Source organism: Panulirus ornatus, chromosome 6 (genome assembly GCF_036320965.1).
Source record: "Panulirus ornatus isolate Po-2019 chromosome 6, ASM3632096v1, whole genome shotgun sequence".
NCBI classification, from domain to species: domain Eukaryota; kingdom Metazoa; phylum Arthropoda; class Malacostraca; order Decapoda; family Palinuridae; genus Panulirus; species Panulirus ornatus.
This window is the reverse complement of record NC_092229.1, coordinates 2,860,040-2,879,642: the sequence shown is the minus strand read 5'-3', so window position 1 is coordinate 2,879,642 and position 19,603 is coordinate 2,860,040. Positions and strand designations below refer to the sequence as shown.

At 39.1% G+C, this 19,603-nt stretch overlaps 1 protein-coding gene across 5 annotated transcripts in view; it reads left to right on the top strand.

Annotated features, from left to right (window-relative positions):
• LOC139749000 (inositol polyphosphate-4-phosphatase type I A) overlaps positions 1 to 19,603 on the top strand; it is a 229,840-nt gene that overhangs the window by 149,549 nt on the left and 60,688 nt on the right. For 3 of the 5 annotated variants that reach the window (XM_071662366.1, XM_071662364.1, XM_071662365.1), the window contains exons 3-5: positions 1,456 to 1,530; positions 15,013 to 15,165; positions 18,629 to 18,732. In XM_071662366.1, coding sequence (XP_071518467.1) covers positions 1,456 to 1,530; positions 15,013 to 15,165; positions 18,629 to 18,732 — 332 coding nt within the window. The remainder of the gene's footprint in view (positions 1 to 1,455; positions 1,531 to 15,012; positions 15,166 to 18,628; positions 18,733 to 19,603) is intronic. The other 2 variants (XM_071662368.1, XM_071662367.1) reach the window with 1 other exon arrangement.

The following is a 19,603-nucleotide window of genomic DNA, read 5'->3' as shown; positions in this document are numbered from 1 at the left end:
TGAAGGTCCAGTCACTCATAAAAGTCCATATCAAGGCCTGACCATAATTGAAATATGGAGAGGTTAATGAAAGAAAAAGAGACACAGGAAAGTATCTACAAATTTTGGAAGCAGTGTAAAGCCTGTCTTTTGAAAAGTACCAGGTCATGGTTATTGGTAAAGATATAAGAGGGTAGAAAGTTCCAAAGCTTCAAGGTGCAGGGAAGGAAATAATTATCAAAATGGCCCACCCTTGAATTGTCAACGGCCACACATTAATAATCATGCATTCGGGAGCAAAATCCAAAGTGATACCTATAAAAGAGTGAAAGTGAACCAGCGTCAGCATTAGGCAAGTAGGTTGAATTGATGAATGATATTAGTCTTGTTGAAATGTATTTTGTGTACAAGTATGCAGTTTGTTTATTTACCTTTTACATGGTCTTTATGATAATAACGATGATTGATAATAATAGTCATTATTATTATTTTTATTATCATCATTATCATTATTATTATTAATATTATTATTATTATTATTATTATTATTATTATTATTATTATTATTATTATTATTAATGGTAGAAAGCCCCATCCAGGAGCTGCTGCAGGCAGCTTCAAGGCTGCACTCTTTTCAGTAGCAGGAACAGGATGGACTCCTTTAAAGTGAGTTTTTGGACGAGACTGTGCTCCATATCTTCAACTGACGAAGGAATATCCTTGCTAAAGATGACTGTTCACCTGCGATGTCACCTCAAGTAGGACTCCTCTCTTGAAAGGGCCCTCTTGTTACTCCAAGACCCATTTTCGGAAGTTCATGTAGCTCCAAGGCTTTGCTGCTTCTAGTAGCCGAGGAAATAATGGACTACTTTGGAAACAGCCCGTGTAACCACAGGCAGACGGAGCCTGGTAGCACCTGTGAGAATATATATATATATATATATATATATATATATATATATATATATATATATATATATATATATATATATATATGTGTGTATATATATATATATATATATATATATATATATATATATATATATATATATATATATATATATATATATATATATCACATAATGTCTGTGTTTAAGATTCAGGAGAAGGTGGTGGTTGAGGGTATTGGTTTCTAGGAGTTACAAGTAATTCCAGTGTTGATGTATCGTACTGAGCAAGGGACCGGGCCAGCAGAGCAACATAACCAATTCATTTAGAAACGGTTGACACAATTCACAAGTGGAGGACATAAGTACAAGAAATACTCCGGTGGAGGTGCTGCACGTTACTGGAGGGGAAATTCACCTTTGGATATGAAATGGCACACTTCAAGACTGTCCATATTCTTTGGCTGGCTGGAGGGTCTCTCTTCCTCTTTCTCAAACTTACTTGTACTGTAGTGTGAGTGTTCTCGTAAGTATATAAGTGAGGGGGTGAGCGGAAGAAGAGTGACTCGGTGTGTGTGGGTTTTTACAGGCGGCGACGGAGTCCTGGCGAGGAAGAAGAAGGCCCCACTGAGGGAGCTGAGCTGTGTGGCACCCCAAACCCCAGGTATGGTACCCTACCACCACCCACACACCAGCTACTTCACCACTGACACACCAGCCATCCCACCACCACCATTGACACACCAGCTGTCCGACCACCACCTTCACACTAGCTACCTTACCACTACTAACGCTCCAGCTACCCCACCAACATCTACTCTTGAGCTTCGCCACCACCACCCACACACAAGCAATCCAACCGCCACCTACACATCAGCTACCGCACTACCACTGACACGCTGTTAGCACCACACACCAGCTAACTCACCTACCATACCAACTACCCCACCACTGTTGACACCAACTAACCTCATCACTAATACACTAGGTTACCCCACACCCACTGGCGCATTAGCTGACTCCACTTCCGTTGACGCCCCAACTACCACCACCTCCACTGACACCACCAGACACCATATACTCCCTACCACTGACTGATACATGATGTACTCCCCACCACTGACACACTATGTGCTTCCCTTCACTAATTCACTAAGTACTCTTCACCACTGAATCCACACCACTGACACACAAGATACCCCCCCCCACACCTCTTACACATCAGCTGGCCCCATAACCCAAGGACACACCAGTTGCATTTCAGTATTAGACTTTACTTCAAAACTCTGAAACACACACACACACACACACACACACTAACTCAGACTGCTTGTCTTCCTCTTGGGCCCCAGGTTGTCAGGCTTCTACCTAGACCCAAGGCTGGGAGGCTTCCACTTGGACCCCTAGCTGGCAAGCATCCATATACACTCCAGACTGGCAGGTTTCTACCTGGATCCAAGGCTGCCAAGCATATACCTGGACTCCAGGCTGGAAGGCTTCCACTTGGACTTTAGTTTGGCAGGCTTCCACCTAGACCTCAAGCAGGCAGGCTTCCACCTAGACCTCAAGCAGGCAGGCTTCCACCTGGACCCTGAACTGGAAGGCTTCCATCTTGTTACTGGGCTGGTGGACTTCCATCTGGAACCTAGGTTGGCAGGCTTTCACCTTGATCTCAGACAGGCAAGCTTCTACCTAGACCCTAGGCAGGCAGGCTTCCACTTAGACCGATGACAGCTAGGCTTATACATGGATCCCAGGCTGCCAGGTTTCTCCCTAGTCTCCAGGCTGCCAGACTCATGCCTAGGGATGGTCCTTCACTATACATACTTGCCTAACACCTCAGACCACATGCCTGAATAACTAGCCACAACCCATAATACATCCAACTGCATTCCTCAACACATCTTGCCACATCTCCCAATACAACTAATTACATTACTCAACACATCCAGTGAAATCCATCAGCACATCCACCCACATCCCTGAACACAGCCACATTCCATAACATCCAGCAACATCCCTTTACTTAATTAGCTATATCTCTCAGTACATTGAACCACATCCTCAACACAGATAGTCATCCTGATACATCCCTGAAACATCCAACCACATCCCTTACCACAACTAGCTACCTCCCTGAACACAGCCACACTTGACCCTTTCAACATTCAGACCCTGATATCTTCCCCTCTTGCATCCAGTCGCAGCCCACAGCGTACCCAATACACGTGGACAGGTACACACACACACAAACACACACACACACACTATTTGATAAAGCCTTTCCCATTGCTCACATGCACTTGCAACCTATGGGACAGCTGAACCATTTACCCCATCCACAAACTTACACTCATAGTATACAGTATACATAATACAGTATGCTATGAATTGTATCACACAATCTTGCCCAGCATAACAGTTGTTTATTGTGTTTGTTCCCTGCTGGTGATGGTTAGTGATGGTAGTAGTGGTAGTGGTGCTTGTGGTCTTTCCATTGGAATGGTGCTTGTGGTATTAGCACTTTGTATTGTAGTTTGCTGTACTGCTTCTGTAGGGGTCGTGGTGGCTCGGGTCTGTTGCTGCTGCATTCCTCACATGTCACCCTTCTCTGGCTTATAGTTCACTTTCTGGTGCTTTCCTCTTTTGAATCTTTCCTCACCGCTATGCACAGTCATAAACAAAAGTCCTGGGAGATATCTGAAGTTACAAATCTTCATTGTACACTTGGTCAAAACTGTACAGAGCTCTGTCTCAGCTTGTTGAGACATAGGGCTTGGTACAGCTTTAGTCAGGTGTGTCCCAAGACCAATGTCTGTGACTGTGCTTTTGCTTTATCAGTAGTAGTTTGTATCACTGGATGAAACATTGACAGCAGTTTGCACAAGTGCATTTTTTTATCATGGATATTGGAAAATATGAATGAATTTTGCACAGTAGCACTTACTATATATAAATCACATACTGTACAGTTACGCTTGATACTATACTGTACTGAAATATTGACATTCTAAGTTGACGAGTTGCAGTTGATAATGCATTTTAGTATTTTCAACAAAGTATGTGTAAAATGTATAGTATATGTTTAACATAATTAAAGGTTTGTATGTCACCATATGTTGATGATGCCAGTAATGATAAAAATGCAGTGATGAAAATTATCACATTGGTTATTGTGCAATACAGTTATTATTATTGTTAATATTACTATTATCATTATTACTATTAGTTATTATCATTATTTGTATGATTAGGATTATCATTATTATCATTGTCAGCTTTGGCTTTTAGTTGTGCAACAGATGCCAGATAACACATGATTTCAAGGGTTAGTCCTTTTGTGCCATGTAAATCATTCAAGGGCTGAGTAGTTCTCATGTAACCTTTCTAGATAGCACATTGATGATTAGATTGTATATATATATATATATATATATATATATATATATATATATATATATATATATATATGTGAGTTGGGGTGAGAGAGTATCATTAAATTTTAGGGAGAATAAAAAGATGTTCTGGAAGGAGGTAAATAAAGTGCGTAAGACAAGGGAGCAAATGGGAACTTCAGTGAAGGGCGCAAATGGGGAGGTGATAACAAGTAGTGGTGATGTGAGAAGGAGATGGAGTGAGTATTTCGAAGGTTTGTTGAATGTGTTTGATGATAGAGTGGCAGATATAGGGTGTTTTGGTCGAGGTGGTGTGCAAAGTGAGAGGGTTAGGGAAAATGATTTGGTAAACAGAGAAGAGGTAGTGAAAGCTTTGTGGAAGATGAAAGCCGGCAAGGCAGCAGGTTTGGATGGTATTGCAGGGGAATTTATTAAAAAAGGGGGTGACTGTATTGTTGACTGGTTGGTAAGGTTATTTAATGTATGTATGACTCATGGTGAGGTGCCTGAGGATTGGCGGAATGCGTGCATAGTGCCATTGTACAAAGGCAAAGGGGATAAGAGTGAGTGCTCAAATTACAGAGGTATAAGTTTGTTGAGTATTCCTGGTAAATTTCTGGGAGGGTATTGATTGAGAGGGTGAAGGCATGTACAGAGCATCAGATTGGGGAAGAGCAGCGTGGTTTCAGAAGTGGTAGAGGATGTGTGGATCAGGTGTTTGCTTTGAAAAATGTATGTGAGAAATACTTAGAAAAGCAAATGGATTTGTATGTAGCATTTATGGATCTGGAGAAGGCATATGATAGAGTTGATAGAGATGCTCTGTGGAAGGTATTAAGAATATATGGTGTGGGAGGAAAGTTGTTAGAAGCAGTGAAAAGTTTTTATCGAGGATGTAAGGCATGTGTACGTGTAGGAAGAGAGGAAAGTGATTGGTTCTCAGTGAATGTAGGTTTGCGGCAGGGGTGTGTGATGTCTCCATGGTTGTTTAATTTGTTTATGGATGGGGTTGTTAGGGAGGTAAATGCAAGAGTTTTGGAAAGAGGGGCAAGTATGAAGTCTGTTGGGGATGAGAGAGCTTGGGAAGTGAGTCAGTTGTTGTTCGCTGATGACACAGCGCTGGTGGCTGATTCATGTGAGAAACTGCAGAAGCTGGTGACTGAGTTTGGTAAAGTGTGTGGAAGAAGAAAGTTAAGAGTAAATGTGAATAAGAGCAAGGTTATTAGGTACAGTAGGGTTGAGGGTCAAGTCAATTGGGAGGTGAGTTTGAATGGAGAAAAACTGGAGGAAGTGAAGTGTTTTAGATATCTGGGAGTGGATCTGGCAGCGGATGGAACCATGGAAGCGGAAGTGGATCATAGGGTGGGGGAGGGGGCGAAAATTCTGGGGGCCTTGAAGAATGTGTGGAAGTCGAGAAGATTATCTCGGAAAGCAAAAATGGGTATGTTTGAAGGAATAGTGGTTCCAACAATGTTGTATGGTTGCGAGGCGTGGGCTATGGATAGAGTTGTGCGCAGGAGGATGGATGTGCTGGAAATGAGATGTTTGAGGACAATGTGTGGTGTGAGGTGGTTTGATCGAGTGAGTAACGTAAGGGTAAGAGAGATGTGTGGAAATAAAAAGAGCGTGGTTGAGAGAGCAGAAGAGGGTGTTTTGAAATGGTTTGGGCACATGGAGAGAATGAGTGAGGAAAGATTGACCAAGAGGATATATGTGTCGGAGGTGGAGGGAACAAGGAGAAGAGGGAGACCAAATTGGAGGTGGAAAGATGGAGTGGAAAAGATTTTGTGTGATCGGGGCCTGAACATGCAGGAGGGTGAAAGGAGGGCAAGGAATAGAGTGAATTGGAGCGATGTGGTATACCGGGGTTGACGTGCTGTCAGTGGATTGAATCAGGGCATGTGAAGCGTCTGGGGTAAACCATGGAAAGCTGTGTAGGTATGTATATTTGCGTGTGTGGATGTATGTATATACATGTGTATGGGGGTGGGTTGGGCCATTTCTTTCGTCTGTTTCCTTGCGCTACCTCGCAAACGCGGGAGACAGCGACAAAGCAAAAAAAAAAAAAAAAAATATATATATATATATATATATATTCAGATTTACAGTGAAATGCAACATTTTAAATATAAGTGTGTTCAGAAATATTTTTGAGACATTATAGAAATAAGTAAATTCAGTGGTTTTACATTTCCTAGATTTTGAATATGTTCGTTTTAGAATTTTTTTATTTAAAGATTTTTGAGCTTAGTTATGAATGAAAATAATGAGTGAATTTTGCAGCATAGTGGTATAATTGAATGTTTAGTAATCCATATAGCTTAATATTGCTAATTTAAAAGTTCATTAGTTTTTAGTTTTTACAGCTTAGTAGTTAGTTCATTAGTTTTTACACTTTTACAGCTTAGTAGTAATATTTATGTTTATTACATATTGAAGCATAGAAATATATAGGCTTGTTAATTTTTGCAGCTTAATAGAGATTTGAATGTTCATCAGATTTTACAGCATATCAGACATTTTAATGCTCAGTATTCTCAGCATATTATAGATTTGAATGTCATAATTTTTACTGCTTAGGATTAGTTGAATCAGTTTAATGATGTAATAGCTTTATAGAAGTTTTAACCTTATTTAAACAGCTTTTTTTTTTTTTTTTTAGATTCTATAACGTGGCCCTGCAGTCACTTAAGAACACATCAGTAATATTAAGATGGCTTTAAGATATATGATCTAAGTGGCTTAGTGATGTAGAAGGGGTTAAGTAATTAGTTATGAGCACTTTCTAGTTTTATCATGGCAAATGTTTATGATGTGATTTGAACATTTTCATTGTTCAGTAGCTGTCCTTTAATCTGACATGAACAATTTAGTGAAATAATTGGTCAGTCTTATAATTCAAACAAGCTAGCAATATAATGGCACAGTCTAGAAAAAATGATTTGAAGTGCTGTTTTTTAAAGTATACAGACTAATAACTTTTTAAAATGGCAATATGTAGAATGATCTAGTCTTAGGAATTACCTCATGCAAAGAAACAAATAGCCTTAATAAATGGAGTCTATTAATAGAATAACTTTGATTTAGAATAACTTAATCCTGGAAAGATACTAGTAGAGAGTCACACTCTTTAACCTGACTCAGATATGTTAGTGAATTACTACTTTGAATTTCACTTTGTTGGTATAATGAAAGTTTTATATCATAAAATAAGATTTATATATGTGCAAAGGTTACTTTCTCTTTAGAGTTCATTATCATGAATATTAGCATACATGTTGTTCAGATGAGGATGATTAATAAGTAAATATAGACATACCTGATATGCTTAAACTAAGCAAATATGAATTCATGAATTAATTTCAGATAACAGTCTCTTTGTGTTATGTACTATTTAATCAGAATGCCCTCAGACTTGAGTGATATTGCTCAGAATCTTGTTGGCGTTTAGGTATAAACTACTCAGATTGCCCTCAAATTTTAAGAAAACTGTTTTGGAATGCCATTAGTTCTCCAGGTAAATCAATTTTTGTAGTGAAATAAATTTACGTCCTAGTCTTTGATGAAGGTGTTTTGAATACAAGAAGTTTTGATGAATGGACATATTTAGCTAAAGGGTTAAGGTATGTGTTAGAACTCATGACAGAACTATGGCAGACTTATAGTGAGGGCATTGTTGACAAGCACTTGTTATTTTGGTCCTTGGCTTAAAAGTTTTGCTTTAATTAGCATTAGTTTAATGGTTAAAAGTTTAGACAAACTCATCAGCTGTGAGTTGGACCACTGAATTTTTTTTTCCTTTAAATTCAAAATGCATAATGCTTGACAGAGGACTAGTTGTTGAATAGGTTTTGTTCACTTACATACACAGCTATTGGGGAGGTGCTTAGCTAATGTAACTATGTGACAAGGGGAAGCAGGACTGGGTAGGATGTAATGTCATCCTATTGGTTTGATTTTCATGTGTCTTCATTACAAAGCATATATGATGCAAGGCCTGATGTAAAGGTGGAGTCATCTAGAATAATTAAGCGAGACTGGGGAGGATGTAATGTCATACTATTGGTTTAATTTTCATCTCCATTACAAAGCATATATGATGTAAGGCCTGATGTAAAGGTGGAGTCATCTAGAATAATTAAGCGAGACTGGGCAGGATGTAATGTCATACTATTGGTTTAATTTTCATCTCCATTACAAAGCATATATGATGTAAGGCCTGATGTAAAGGTGGAGTCATCTAGAATAATTAAGTGCTCTATGTTAGAAGTAACATATATGGGCAGAAGACTTCTACATCACCTAGAGTTACCGAGATCCCATCCAAGTCAGGGTGGCAGTGAACTCAAGTGGCTGTAATATAACACAGTGATAAATGAGTATGGGAAGTTGGCATTAGGCAGAATAGTATGGAAGTATAAACATGGGTGAATGAATATGTTTATTTACAGTGTATGAATTTCAAACATTGATTAACGCTCGTATGCAGTAAAAAAGGAAAAGAAAATGATTCACCAAGTGTTCAGGTCACATAAAGATTACTGTCTCCCCAACAAGATGATAATTGCTCACCTACTGTAGTGTCAGCCAGAACAAATATGATGCCATAAGACTGGATAGAAAAGTATGAAAAAAAAATTATATATTTATTTATTATACTTTGTCGCTGTCTCCTGCGTTAGCGAGGTAGTGCAAGGAAACAGACGAAAGAATGGCCCAACCCACCCACATACACATGTACATACATACACGTCCACACACACATATACATACCCATACATCTCAACGTATACATATATATATATACACACAGACATATACATATATGCACATGTACATGATTCATATTGTCTGCCCTTATTCATTCCCGTCGCCACCCTGCCACACATGAAATGACAACCCCTTCCCCCCCGCATGTGCGTGAGGTGGCGCTAGGAAAAGACAACAAAGGCCACATTCGTTCACACTCAGTCTCTAGCTGTCATGTATAATGCACAGAAACCACAGCTCCCTTTCCACATCCAGGCCCCACAGAACTTTCCATGGTTTACCCCAGATGCTTCACATGCCCTGGTTCAATCCATTGACAGCACATCGACCCCGATATACCACATCGTTCCAATTCACTCTGTTCCTTGCTCGCCTTTCACCCTCCTGCATGTTCAGGCCCCAGTCACTCAAAATCTTTTTCACTCCATCTTTCCACCTCCAGTTTGGTCTCCCACTTCTCCTCGTTCCCTCCACCTCTGACACATATATCATCTTTGTCAATCTTTCCTCACTCATTCTCTCCATGTGACCAAACCATTTCAAAACACCCTCTTCTGCTCTCTCAATCACACTCTTTTTATTACCACACATTTTCTTACCCTTTCATTACTTACTCGATTAAACCACCTCACACCACGTATTGTCCTCAAACATCTCATTTCCAGCACATCCACCATGTATATACACATGTATATACATACATGTCCACACACACAAATATACATACCTATACATCTCAACGTATACATATATATACTCACACAGACATATACATATATACACGTACATAATTCATACTGTCTGCCTTCATTCATTCCCATCACCACCCCGCCACACATGAGATAACAACTCCCTCCCCCCCGCATGTGCGCAAGGTAGCACTAGGAAAAGACAACAATGGCCACATTTGTTCACACTCAGTCTCTAGCTGTCATGTATAATGCACCTGAAATCACAGCTCCCTTTCCACATGCAGGCCCCACAGAACTTTCCATGGTTTACCCCAGACCCTGGGGATAGGGGAGAAAGAATATTTTCCACGCATTCCTCACGTGTCGTAGAAGGTGGCTGATTCATGTGAGAAACTGCAGAAGCTGGTGACTGAGTTTGGTAAAGTGTGTGAAAGAAGAAAGTTAAGAGTAAATGTGAATAAGAGCAAGGTTATTAGGTACAGTAGGGTTGAGGGTCAAGTCAATTGGGAGGTGAGTTTGAATGGAGAAAAACTGGAGGAAGTGAAGTGTTTTAGATATCTAGGAGTGGATCTGGCAGCGGATGGAAACATGGAAGCGGAAGTGGATCATAGGGTGGGGGAGGGGGCGAAAATTCTGGGAGCCTTGAAGAATGTGTGGAAGTCGAGAACATTATCTCGGAAAGCAAAAATGGGTATGTTTGAAGGAATAGTGGTTCCAACAATGTTGTATGGTTGCGAGGCCGTGGACTATGGATAGAGTTGTGCGCAGGAGGATGGATGTGCTGGAAATGAGATGTTTGAGGACAATGTGTGGTGTGAGGTGGTTTGATTGAGTAAGTAACGTAAGGGTAAGAGAGATGTGTGGAAATAAAAAGAGCGTGGTTGAGAGAGCAGAAGAGGGTGTTTTGAAATGGTTTGGTCACATGGAGAGAATGAGTGAGGAAAGATTGACCAAGAGGATATATGTGTCGGAGTTGGAGGGAACGAGGAGAAGAGGGAGACCAAATTGGAGGTGGAAAGATGGAGTGAAAAAGATTTTGTGTGATCGGGGCCTGAACATGCAGGAGGGTGAAAGGAGGGCAAGGAATAGAGTGAATTGGAGCGATGTGGTATACCGGGGTTGACGTGCTGTCAGTGGATTGAATCAAGGCATGTGAAGCGTCTGGAGTAAACCATGGAAAGCTGTGTAGGTATGTATATATGCGTGTGTGGACGTATGTATATACATGTGTATGGGGGTGGGTTGGGCCATTTTCTTTCGTCTGTTTCCTTGCGCTACCTCGCAAACGCGGGAGACAGAAAAAAAAAAAAAAAGATATATATATATATATATATATATATATATATATATATATATATATATATATATATATATATATATATGTTTGAATGGAGAAAAACTGGAGGAAGTAAAGTGTTTTAGATATCTGGGAGTGGATCTGGCAGCGGATGGAACCATGGAAGCGGAAGTGGATCATAGGGTGGGGGAGGGGGCGAAAATTCTGGGAGCCTTGAAGAATGTGTGGAAGTCGAGAACATTATCTCGGAAAGCAAAAATGGGTATGTTTGAAGGAATAGTGGTTCCAACAATGTTATATGGTTGCGAGGCGTGGGCTATGGATAGAGTTGTGCGCAGGAGGATGGATGTGCTGGAAATGAGATGTTTGAGGACAATGTGTGGTGTGAGGTGGTTTGATCGAGTAAGTAACGTAATGGTAAGAGAGATGTGTGGAAATAAAAAGAGCGTGGTTGAGAGAGCAGAAGAGGGTGTTTTGAAATGGTTGGGGCACATGGAGAGAATGAGTGAGGAAAGATTGACCAAGAGGATATATGTATCGGAGGTGGAGGGAACGAGGAGAAGTGGGAGACCAAATTGGAGGTGGAAAGATGGAGTGAAAAAGATTTTGTGTGATCGGGGCCTGAACATGCAGGAGGGTGAAAGGAGGGCAAGGAATAGAGTGAATTGGATCGATGTGGTATACCGGGGTTGACGTGCTGTCAGTGGATTGAATCAAGGCATGTGAAGCGTCTGGAGTAAACCATGGAAAGCTGTGTAGGTATGTATATATGCGTGTGTGGACGTATGTATATACATGTGTATGGGGGTGGGTTGGGCCATTTCTTTCGTCTGTTTCCTTGCGCTACCTCGCAAACGCGGGAGACAGCGGCAAAAAAGAAAAAAAAAAAAAGAAAAAAAAAAATATATATATATATATATATATATATATATATATATATTTTTCTTTCTTTTAAACTATTCGCCATTTCCCGTGTTAGCGAGGTAGCATTAAGAACAGAGGACTGGGCCTTTGAGGGAATACCCTCACCTGGCCCAATTCTCTGTTCCTTCTTTTGGAAAATATATAAAAAAAAAAAAAAAAAAAAAAAAAAAAAAAAAAAAAAACGAGAGGGGAGGATTTCCAGCCCCCCGCTCCCTCCCCTTTTAGTCGCCTTCTACGACACGCAGGGAATACGTGGGAAGTATTCTTAATCCCCTATCCCCAGGGATAATATATATATATATATATATATATATATATATATATATATATATATATATATATATATATATATATATATGTATGTATTATCCCTGGGGATAGGGGAGAAAGAATACTTCCCACGTATTCCCTGCGTGTCGTAGAAGGCGACTAAAAGGGGAGGGAGCAGGGGGCTGGAAATATCCCCTCTTGTTTTTTTCTAGTTTTCCAAAAGAAGGAACAGAGAAGGGGGCCAGGTGAGGATATTCCCTCAGAGGCCCAGTCCTCTGTTCTTAACGCTACCTTGCTAATGCGGGAAATGGCGAATAGTTTGAAAGAAAAATATGTATGTATGTGTGTGTGTGTGTGGATGGGCCACTCTTCATCTGTTTCCTGGTGCTACCTTGCTGATGTGGGAAATAGCGATCAAGTATAATAAGATAAATGAATATTAAGACTATACATGAATCAGAAAGGTTTATATCTTCTTTGGTAGAGATGACTTAGGATGACCTTGCTGTTATAAGTAATACAATTATTGGTACATTAGCAGCTTCCAGTGATGATGAAATTACTAAACTGATTATTAATGTGGTAGCAGGTTAAAAACTAGAAAAATAATCAGCAGAAAGATTAATTCAAACAGTTTTAAGAACAGTACATGGATTCAAAAAGTAATTAGGCCTCTGGAATACAAGGCATACATACCAGCCAAATTATCAAAAAGCAGTGACAAGCTCTGTGCACTGCTTGTACAAAAAATTTAAAACATTCTTTTTGGTATATGTAGGAAATGTAAGTTATGGCATATAGTAAATAGTTATTTTACCTGAAACTTAATACAGAACATGGAAAGAAATCGAAAGATGCAGCTTACAGACATGAACTAAGCAAAAGACAAGGAAATAGGGACTGGACCTCATTGGTTCTCACTTGGTCTTAATTCAGCATCAAACCTTTGGTCCTGGACTAGGATCGTAAATAATGTGTATATCAGGAGAGAGGCTAATGAAGGAAAGGAAAAGGAGCATAAAGGCATAGAGGGTAAGGGAGGAAAGGAATATGAATTTGAAGGACAGGAGGCTAAGAGAGTGCTAAGGGAAGAAAAGAAAGGAACTTAAGGGACTGGTGGTTACGAGAGGAAAGAAACATTATGGAAGTAGCTAAGTCTGCCTCTTGAGAAATTGGAAGTCCTGTTTAGATTTCAAAACTTCTTTTCCTCCAAGCAGTTGCATTGTTTATACAAAGGATCACCCCCTTTTCATCATCCCTCTCCTGACCTTCTTTTCCATCATCTCTCCCATGTAGTATCCACCCTATCAGTAACTGTTCAATACAATCACCCCTTACCATCACCTGCCACATATACAAGTCTTTTCATAAATCTCCCCCTCCCCATCCCTTTTACTCTCACAGCCCTCCTCATCAAACTATCTCTCACTGCCTTATCCTTATTATTGCCATACTATCATCTTCGCTTGTGCCACTGCTGTTCAGGGCCCCATGGTAGGGGATAGGTCAGAGAGTACTCTGTTACACTCAAATGCTGGCTGATGACACAGCTCGCTGATGGTGAAACTTACAAGATTCAATATTGTGTTCAGTGGTTTATTTTTGTTTCACTCAAGGTAATGAATTGTCATGCAGTCCACTGACAGACTTCTGATATTCTTTTTTTGTGAAAACGTTATGTGTACATTTGTGAGCAAGTATGCAGTACTCCTGCTAACTGATGACTGTGGGTGTGTTTGTGTGTGTGTGGTACAGGGGCAAGCCATGCTGCATCCATTGCCACAAGTCCACATCTTCCACAGTCAAGCTGCATCATGAAAATTATGCAGGATTATAGAAATGATGAGCAGTATGAAGATGAAGCCATTTATGTCATTGTATTCATATATATTTAGGAAGCAGAGTTAGTTTATGATCCATGGTTTGCTTGGTCATAGAGTTTTTACCATGCATTTTGAGTTACTGATTTTCTTGGCCCTTGATTCATGCATACAGATTGAATTTTATTGTGCTCGTGCACTCATTATTTTGTGATTTTCTTAAACATTAGTCACTACATATTGACTTACAACATTAGCTTAAATCAGCTTTGGTGAGATCACTTACTTAGTCCTCATCTCAGACATACAGATTGAATGAAACTCATTGATTTGTTTTGTATTTTCATTTTCATATGCTCCTTTTGCAAAGTCATGTTGGAATTTAACCAAAATTTGCTTACTGTTATTATCAGCCTCTAGCTCAAATATGATGATATTTAGTTAAGCATCCATAACCTTGCTAAGGTGGACTGCATCCACTGATCTTTAGCTTTGTTGTGTTATTTTAAGTTTCAAAGAGAGTTTATTTCAAATTAGAGTTTGTGTCCTTTTGCACATTCTGAACAACAGTTTGTGATCTCAGGCTTGTTAGATTATACTGGATATTAAATTTGTTGAAGCCTTTTTTTTTTTCTTTTTTTTCTAATATGCTGTAGCATAGCATTCATTTTGGCCTGTTGTATTTTAGAGTTGGGGGATATGGTGTCATCCAGTGGCTCTTGTCAGAATCTTTTTTTGCTTATAAAGATTAATGCATTTTTGTTATAGCTAGATTAGTTAAGGAAAAACTGCCCGCTTTTAGCTCTGTTAATGAATTTCACTCCTTAATGCATAGTTTTGCTTTATGATTTGTTAACTCATGTTTTTTGGTTTCTTCACATTCTAAGTATCTAAAATTGTAATAATGTTCATGTGTTTGTTCTCATTTTTATCTTTGATATAAGTTACTATAATTTACTCTTGGGTTTCTCTTGACAGTGAGCACTGAGAGATGGTGTCGTCTCCGTGGCAACCTCCTTTTTTACTTCAAATCAAGGGATCACTGGTCAGAGCCTGCTGGAGTTATAGTATTAGAAAATTGCCAGGTGATACTTGATGAATCAACTGAGGCCCCTTTTGCATTTAATCTTGGTAAGCTTGTGAATGTTATGGTAATATTTTATGAAAGCTCATTTTATAAAGTTATTATACAGTTTTGTTGGAAATGATATTATTATACTTTGTCGCTGTCTCCTGTGTTAGCAAGGTAGCGCAAGGAAACAGACGAAAGAATGGCCCAACCCACCCACATACACGTCCACACACAGCACATATACATATCTATACATCTCACCGTATACATATATATATATATATATATATATATATATATATATATATATATATATATATATATATATATATATTATATTTTATTATTTTTTATTTTGCTTTGTCGCTGTCTCCCGTGTTTGCGAGGTAGCGCAAGGAAACAGACGAAAGAAATGGCCCAACCCTCCTGATATATATTATCACGACAACGTATACATATATACACAGTCATATTCAACTGTCGCTATTCATTCCCCTTCACCCTCCACATGAATGAAACCCCTCCTACATTTTGTCATCATTTGACACCTCCAAATGTCCTACATCGTTCTCCTTGCTCCTCACGTTTCGTATAATATCCCTGTACAGTTCTTCTCACATCAGCCCCAAGCTTCCAGTTTACCTATTGCTACACTGCCTGTTTATCCTTAAAAGTTGCTTTTTTTACGTTGTGTCAAAATCCTCATTCTAAGTATTACAAAGCTAATCTAATCTATCCTCACTTTTATGCAATAACATTTAAAAATTTGCATTAATTGTACTATTTTATCTGCATTTTTACACATCCAATACCGCCTTCAAATACAATAAGAATGTGTGGAACGATTTCTATAACATTCCCTATAATTTTTTCGATATGTGCTTCCCTCTTCACAAACAAATTTTCGGCCCCATAGTAATTAAGCACTCACATACCTATTTGACTTTCCCTGCTCAGAGCTCTGCTTCTAGGTTTGCAGTGCTCAGGACAGCTATCATGGGCAGACCACTCCCTAATGTATATTTAATTTATTTGCCGAGTGTTGGCACTGTGATGTAAATCTGTTATTTGTGTGTAGTATTGCATGTGATTGAGGTCTTGTACCTGAAAGTTTTTAGTGTTGGAATGGTATCATGAATAGACATAAATGTGACTTCTGTTTGATTGGGTACTTCTGATATTGTATTCTGTTGAATTTAGGTCGAGGTTGGAGTGTTGTTAATGCTTGTGGTTATTCATCGTGCTTGTTTGTCAGGTTGTATTGTTCTGGGGGGTATCTGTGAGTGATCGAGCAGTGAGATTGTATCTAGAGGGTATGTTATATGGGTTGGATGCGAGGTGTTAGGCTGTTTCATAGATGGTGCCAATTAAGGTGGTATGGGAGGTTTTGTACTTTGAGGATAGTATTGTGTTCTAGGCAGCCCCCATACACATGTATATACATACACGTCCACACATGCAAATATACATACCTATACATCTCAATGTACACATATATATACACACACAGACACATACATATATACCCATGCACACAATTCACACTGTCTGCCTTTATTCATTCCCATCGCCACCTCGCCACATATATATATATATACACACACACACAGATATATACATTTATACACGTGCATATTTCATACTGTCTGCCCTTATTCATTCCCGTCGCCACCCTGCCACACATGAAATGAAAACCCCCTCCCTCGCATGTGTGCGAGGTAGCACTAGGAAAAGACAACAAAGGCCACATTCGTTCACACTCAGTCTCTAGCTGTTATGTATAATGCACTGTAACCACAGTTCCCTTTCCACATCCAGGCCCCACAAAGCTTTCCATGGTTTACCCCAGATGCTTCACATGCCCTGGTTTAATCCATTGAAATGATATGTTGTATTATTTACAGGTTGTGCAAGGTAGTAAACCCAAATTCTAGAGTAAAGGCTAACAAAGCTAATCTTAATTGTTTCCTCATTTTTTAAAGCAAAATAAGCATTTAAAAAACTTTGCATTATATTTGTATATTTTATCTGCATTTATATACACACACAACATGTACTGGACTTTCATAATACAAGTAGAGAAAGTGCTGCAAGATTTGTGTAAGTATTACATTTCTCCTAGAATTTGTTTCATTATGTGCTCTTCCCTCTTGCAAATAGAAACAAAAGAATTTGCTTTATGAAGTAAGATAAGATATATATACCTTATTTTACCTTTCCTTCCTGCTCCAGGAGACTCCTGTCTTCTGTAGGGCTTCTGCAGTGCTCAGGAAGCCAGCCATATCCACTGGGCAAGACCACTGGTCATAAAGTGTAGTTATGTGTATATTTATTTGGGGAAAGTGTAGGGCAACTGTGATGTAATTGTTTAATGTTGTTGTTGTAGTAGTTGCATTGTGGACGTGAAGGGTCTTGGGATACGTTGAAAGTGTTTTTAGTGTTGTGGGAATGGGTGATATGCAGAGCGTAGACATGAAAGTGTGATTCTTGTTTGTATTGGGAGTATGGCTTCTGATATGTGTATTAGTGGTGAGTTGAAGTTTAGGACTGAGGTGGGAGGTTGGTTGTTTAATGCTTGTTGGGTTATTTCATCGTGTCTTTGTTTTGTCAGTGTTGTATTTGTTGGGACTGGGGGTGGGGGGATCTGTGAGTGGAGGTTACTGAGGCAGAGGTAAGCATTTTGTATCTATTTGAGGGTTAGTGGTTATTATTAGTGGGGTTTGGATGGGAGGGGTCTAGTGCTGTTGCATAGAACTGAGTGCCAAACATGTTAAGGTGGAACTCTACTGGGAGGGTTTTTGTTACATTGTGAAGGGATTGAGTATTTGTGGTTGCTAGGCAGCCAGTTATTGTTCTAAGTACACAGTTTTTGTGGTTTGTAAATTTGTTATATTTGCTTTTAAGAGCATATTTATTGTATGTTGTTCTAAGTACACAGTTTTTGTGGTTTGTAAATTTGTTATATTTGCTTTTAGGAGCATATTTATTGTATGTTGTAATGAATTTGTTCTTAATGTTATCTCTCTTAGATTGGAAAAACATATCAATTTAAAGAGTATGAAATGTTTCTATACTTGCTTATCTTTCTCCACTTCACTGGAGTAGTGGCAGCAACAGATGACTGATCCTTAGAGGAGAAATCTTCATGAAGGTTCTCTTGTTCCTCTTTTAGAAAGTTAATACTAGAAGGCAGGATTTATAGCTTTTCAGTCCCACCACTTTTATCACTATAGCATGGGCTCAGCTAAAGCTGTGAGGGGTGAAGCCTCCCCCCAAAAAAAAAAAAAAACACTCCATAAGGTATCCACAAAGAAGTACAGGACAAACATGCATAGTTTTCTCTCTACTCTGTCTCTATGTGTTATTGATAGGTTTTTAGTTTTTAAGAGAATTTTTATGTATTTAAATGACAGTGACTCCATTGATTACACGTTATGGTTGTGAGAGATGTTGCATGAATTAGGATTTGTTTTTTAGTCTGTGTTTTTTTACAAACACCTAGAAAGTAAAACTGTTTTGCAGTGTTTGAAGGAGGGACACAGCATTGTGCAGCGTTATGTCAGAGTGAAAGGGACTCTTGGATAACAGCCATTCATCAGGCATCCTTTGCTTATATGAGACTGCAAGTAAGTTCATGCAATTGATGTTTTGCTTTGAGTAGATTAATTGGAAATTTAGTATTTCAGAGCTGCTTGCTCATATGATATAAGTATAATGAATATAACAAATTTTTGACCATGTAATTTGAAATGATTTGTTCATGTTCAGGCAAGTTTTTCTTTTTAAAGAATTATAAACTCATCTTTGTGCATAAAGTAATTATGCATATATATTAGCATTGTGATCACAAACCACAATACCTCATATATTGTTTTTGATATAGTTTATATTAGGTAGTAGTTGGTAGGCAGCTACCGACCAGGGATGCATGTTACTCACCTTGATATCAGGAGGTTAGTAAGTCCGCACTCCTGTGGTTGTCAAGTTGCTCTCTTCTAACCCAGGTAGTTGTCTTTTCTTTCTACCTCACCCACACTTGGACTACTGGTATTGTATCCACAGACATGCAGTCTCTCTTTTTCACATGTAACACTTAGCAACACTTAACTTACAGATTTCATTCTTTGCACTCAACTCACTCAACCCATTCTTTGTAACTCTAGATTTTCCTAGAGTGAGAACTTTGTAATAGCTCGAACTTTTTACAAAATGGTAGGAGCAATGGGTAAAAGTAGAAGGTAAGAACATTAGGCAGGAGCATTGGGTAGACACATTTGGTAGAAGTAGTAGGTAAGAGCATTAGGCAGAAGTAGTAGGTTGGAACATTAGGCAGGAACATTAGGTCGGGAAATTTGGTAAAGCAGTTGGTAGGAACATTAGGTAGGAGCCTCTAGAAACATTGCACCTGAGTTGTCCTTTGTAAGTGGCCTGTTAAGGGTGAGACTCTAATGGCTAAGAAATGGCAGTGGATTTTACCAGCTATGGAGACTCTTTTGC